General features: G+C 35.5%; 1 protein-coding gene across 1 annotated transcript in view; it reads left to right on the forward strand.

The window, feature by feature from the left end:
* Positions 1-3,767, forward strand: part of TMEM144 (transmembrane protein 144) — a 30,481-nt gene extending 26,714 nt beyond the window's left edge. Inside the window, 1 exon segment of the mRNA XM_015568562.1 lies at positions 3,519-3,767. Coding sequence (XP_015424048.1) covers positions 3,519-3,602 — 84 coding nt within the window. The 3' untranslated portion in view covers positions 3,603-3,767.
* Positions 3,768-4,399: the final 632 nt, after the last annotated feature.

Below are 4,399 nucleotides of genomic sequence, written 5' to 3' on the forward strand. Positions count from 1 at the left end.
TTCTATAATCTCTTTGCAAATGTTTCATCTGCCTCACAAAGGATGATTTCCACTTAAGAATTATTATTCAGTGTAACATGCTGAAGCCTTAGAAAATCACAAGTTAGTGACCAGAGCTTATTTGCAGTTAACATATAAAGAAACACAAACTAAGAATAGATTTATTTTAAGCTTTTGAAAATTATTTTGCTTATTAATACAGTAATAATGATACTGAATTTAAAATAATTTTTTCTAGCTATAAGAACTCTCTTGACAGAATCTCTAACCATTAAGGCTCATGTTAATTCCTCAGAGTCCTCTAAAAGATACTGAAAGGCATTCAAAGAGGGTTTTCCAAAAATATCAGCTGAAAATCTTCTGATTCAATAAGATCATTGAGTAAGGTGCTGAAATATAGTATAAACATATAAAAATATCCTTCCAATATGCCACTAATTGTCAATTAAAACATATAAAATAAGTGCTATTAACAACTACAAAGATTATTTAAATATTTTTAAAAATCGTAAGGTGCTGAAATACAGTATAAACATATAATAAATAACCTTCCAATATGCCACTAATTATCAATTAAAACGTATAAAATAAGTGCTATTAATAACTACAAAGATTATTTAAATATTTTTAAAAATCAACAAGAAGTATGCTAGATTTCTAAGATCTTTTACTTGACTACAAAAGGACATAAAAGAAAATCAGAAGAAATGGGGAGACGCACCATATTCCTGATGGGACAACGCACTACGGTTCCTAGGCAGTTCTTTCCAGTAACGTTCATTGAGATCCCTGTAAAATCCCAACGGGATCCTTTCTGGAATTTGAGAGAGTGTTGAAGTTTAGCCAAGTGTGTATATGAGAATAAAGAGAGGGAGGGCCAAGCTGAAAGCAAAGAGTGAGTTTTGTTGACCTTCCTAGAGTAAAAAAATCTTACGAATCTTGTCTACAAACAAAGCTTAAAGGGCGTCCAGTGGTACTTATCATTCACTGCCGATGCCTACCTGCCTCTTGACAACTGAGTCAAAGGAGTTTCAAATACTTTACATGCCAACGAGTTTAACTTATCAGCTAAACACTGAGCCCAAAATCCTATCGGAATTTTAAAACAATTATTTCTTCTTAGAAACAACACAAAATCCTAGAGTGAAACAAAAGCAAAACATTTATCTTTCTGACTTTTAGGTCCTGTCAGTTATGTCTTGAATCAGTCCTCAAAGATATATTTTAAAATCTACAAGTTACAGCAGTAAGAACTTAACAGACACAAGCACTTGTTGTGTGAAAGAATTTAATGCTTTTATTTCGTTTTAATGCCATCCACGCTCCATTTGGAGGTTCTTTTGTATCTGATATCTGTTCCTCTTTGGGACCATCCACGCTCCATTTGGAGGTTGTGCACTTCTGTTCTTTTGTATCTGATATCTGTTCCTCTTTGGGAAGTTTGTTGTATAATTTTACATTTAGCTATTTTAAATTAAATATTCACTATATTTTTAGCAACACACTTTTTTTTGCCAAAGTGATACCAATGATTATCGCCATAACAATTAATACGTCAGTAGCTACTCCCAGATAAAGGATGAGAGGATATATTTTTTAAATCTCAATAGCTGTTTCAAAAATCCAAGTTCAAACTTTTTGCTTTGGGGAAAATGTTAGGGTGATCTTTCTAAGAGCTAACATTCACCTTTGACCAAGGAAAACTATGACCCAAATATAATAGGTTGTTTTTTTTCTCTCCCTCTTAGGAGACTAGGCAGTTTAGACAGATTCTTAAACTTAGAGGGGAAAAATATTTTATTCCCTGAGAACGTTATTCTTCTGTCTACAGAGACAATAAAATAGAGAGCTTACCAAAGTAGTCACATAATTAGTTATGAAATGTTAGTTGAGGCCCCATATATTGTTTTTTTTCTTATTTAAGTAATCACATTGTCTAATTTAAAGTAAATTTAGCAATCATTTGAGTGTATTAATTTTTGAACAGATATTTATTGAATACCTATTTTGCACCACTACTGGTATCTAGGTATAGGTTACTATCTTTAAAACCAAGAAAAAGATGTCAGGAACTTTAATGCCTTAATGCAGTGTGTGTGTGTGTGTGTGTGTGCACGTTCTGTACTTAGCAAGGCTTTGTGTTGCTGTCTTGCACTTGAAGAGCTTGTGTTACAGCGACTTCTGATAGTGTTGATGCTCACAGTGAATCAGACAGTACAGCTGGCTCCCACCCAATTTACAAAGAGCTCTTTCTGGTAATCAAACAAATTAATCCACTCCAATCCAATTCTCTATTAAGTTGTAAAAAAAATAAAAAGGAATATGCATTGTATTGTGTTTGGGCTCTGTATTAATTGGCATTAATCTTGATAAGAGCTAAAAATAGAATTATATGGTTTGACTGTCAGGAGATCTCGATGTAATTTTAGACCATATATCTAAAAGGAGAGAGGCACTGATCCTGTTTTACTTTGCAATATTCAAACTTTCCCTTAGGATAATGGAAACTGTATTTAAAGAGGAATATAGACAACCTGGCAATCAATCATTCAGAGGGAACCTGCCAGGATAGTGGGGGAGCTTGAAACTATTCCACATGAAAAAAAAATGGTCAAAGGAATTAAAATATTGACCAGGAAAGCAGATGCTTCAGGGATATAAGTTATTTTTCAATGTTTGAAAGTTTTTTCTTGTGGGAAAGAGATTAAAAATCAATCTATCTGTACCCCTAGAGATAGAACTTGCAGGAAATAAAATATTTCTAGCTAACACAGGAAGATATTCTTTGTTAATGTAAACATAGCCTGTCTACATTGGAAGGTGAGTCTCAGTGTTTCCCATCTCTGTGACCAGTGCACCCATATACAGCTGGACAAGCCAGACTTAGTCTGTTTCTTCCTAACCCTTTAGCTTGTTCTCTGTCTATTTACCTGAACTGTATCATCTCTCCCCAGGAGGACTGTAGGCACCTCCTTATTGGTCTCCTTCCATCCATCTGACCTCCTCCAATCTGTTCACCATTGTAAAAAAAAAAAGTGCGGGCTTTATCAAATGCAAACCCTATCTTTTCACCACATCTAGCTTGTTTGTTCCTTTAATATATTTCCATTGCTCAGAAAAATAAAACTCAAAGGTATGACGTGACCTATTAGATCCCTGTATGATCAGGCCCACCGCCTTCCAACCTCACCTTGCCTCTACCTAACTGTCATTGCTCTGGTCACACTGACCTTCTTTCAGCACCTGGCAAGTATCATGCTTTCTCTTACAACAGAGCTTTACACATAAGGCTCTGAATTTCTACTAGAATTTCAACCTGCTACTCTCTTTCCCAGCCCAGTTCATTGATCTTATGGGCTTTCAAGGGAATCTGGATGATTACTTAGAGAAATAACAAAAAAACATATAGGTGGCTAAGGTAGATGGTTAGTAAGATCCTAGTAGTCTTAAGAATCTGTGCCTTTTTGTGTGTTTGATTCAAGTGTTCTTAATTACAGTTACTCTTTTTTCTTATTCAGGGTCAACAAAACTACCTATTAATGATATTTGCATTTTGCATCATCTTGACTAGAGCATTGTGCACTGCTTTTTCTAAGACCTAGCCACCACATGACCAGCAGGTGGCAGCAGTGATTAAGAGAAGGCCTCTACCGGACACTAGACAGATTATGCTGAGAACAGAGGTCATTTTCATACCGCAAATGGATCTCAACTCATCTTGGAGTGGGTAAATGATTTTTTTTTCATAAATGTGAGAATAAAGGAAAACATTTTCAGTCAAGTAAGACAATGAAAAATTCTTCTGATGAACTTTTTTGAAGGTAGGACTTTAGGGAGTGACTAAAATGTCTACATTCTTGCAGTATCATATCTAAGGGTGCTCTTTATTCTTTTTAGTACTTTAAAAAATTTCAAAATAAGAATGCACACACAAATAAAAAAGACATAGTTGGGAAATTTTCCAACTCAAGAGTTTCCACTCCTACAGATAGAAGCCAGAAACTCACTCTCCTAGCCTTCCTGGTGGTAGGATGTGCTGTTCCTGATGGTGTAGCCTCCAAGCCCAATGTTGTGGTCCTGCTGGGGGTTCTGTGAGCTACCTAATCAAGTTGTATGATAAACTTAGCCTCATTAAAAAAAACAACTCAGAAATATATTTCTAGCCTATTTTAATCAACTTTAATGAAGTGTGATTTATATCCAATGAAATTCTCCCATTTTAAGTGGACAGTGCTCTGAGCTCCAGCAAATGCACACGCGTGTGAACACCACTACAATCTAGACACAGAACATTTCCAGGAACCCCAAATGTTCCCTTCTGCCCCTTAGTAGTTAACCCCCAAGACCAGGCCACCAATGATCTGTTTTCTGCCTTTCTAGATTACGTTCGTCCGTTCTA

The sequence above is a fragment of the Myotis davidii genome, unplaced genomic scaffold (assembly GCF_000327345.1).
Source record: "Myotis davidii unplaced genomic scaffold, ASM32734v1 scaffold392, whole genome shotgun sequence".
NCBI lineage: Eukaryota > Metazoa > Chordata > Mammalia > Chiroptera > Vespertilionidae > Myotis > Myotis davidii.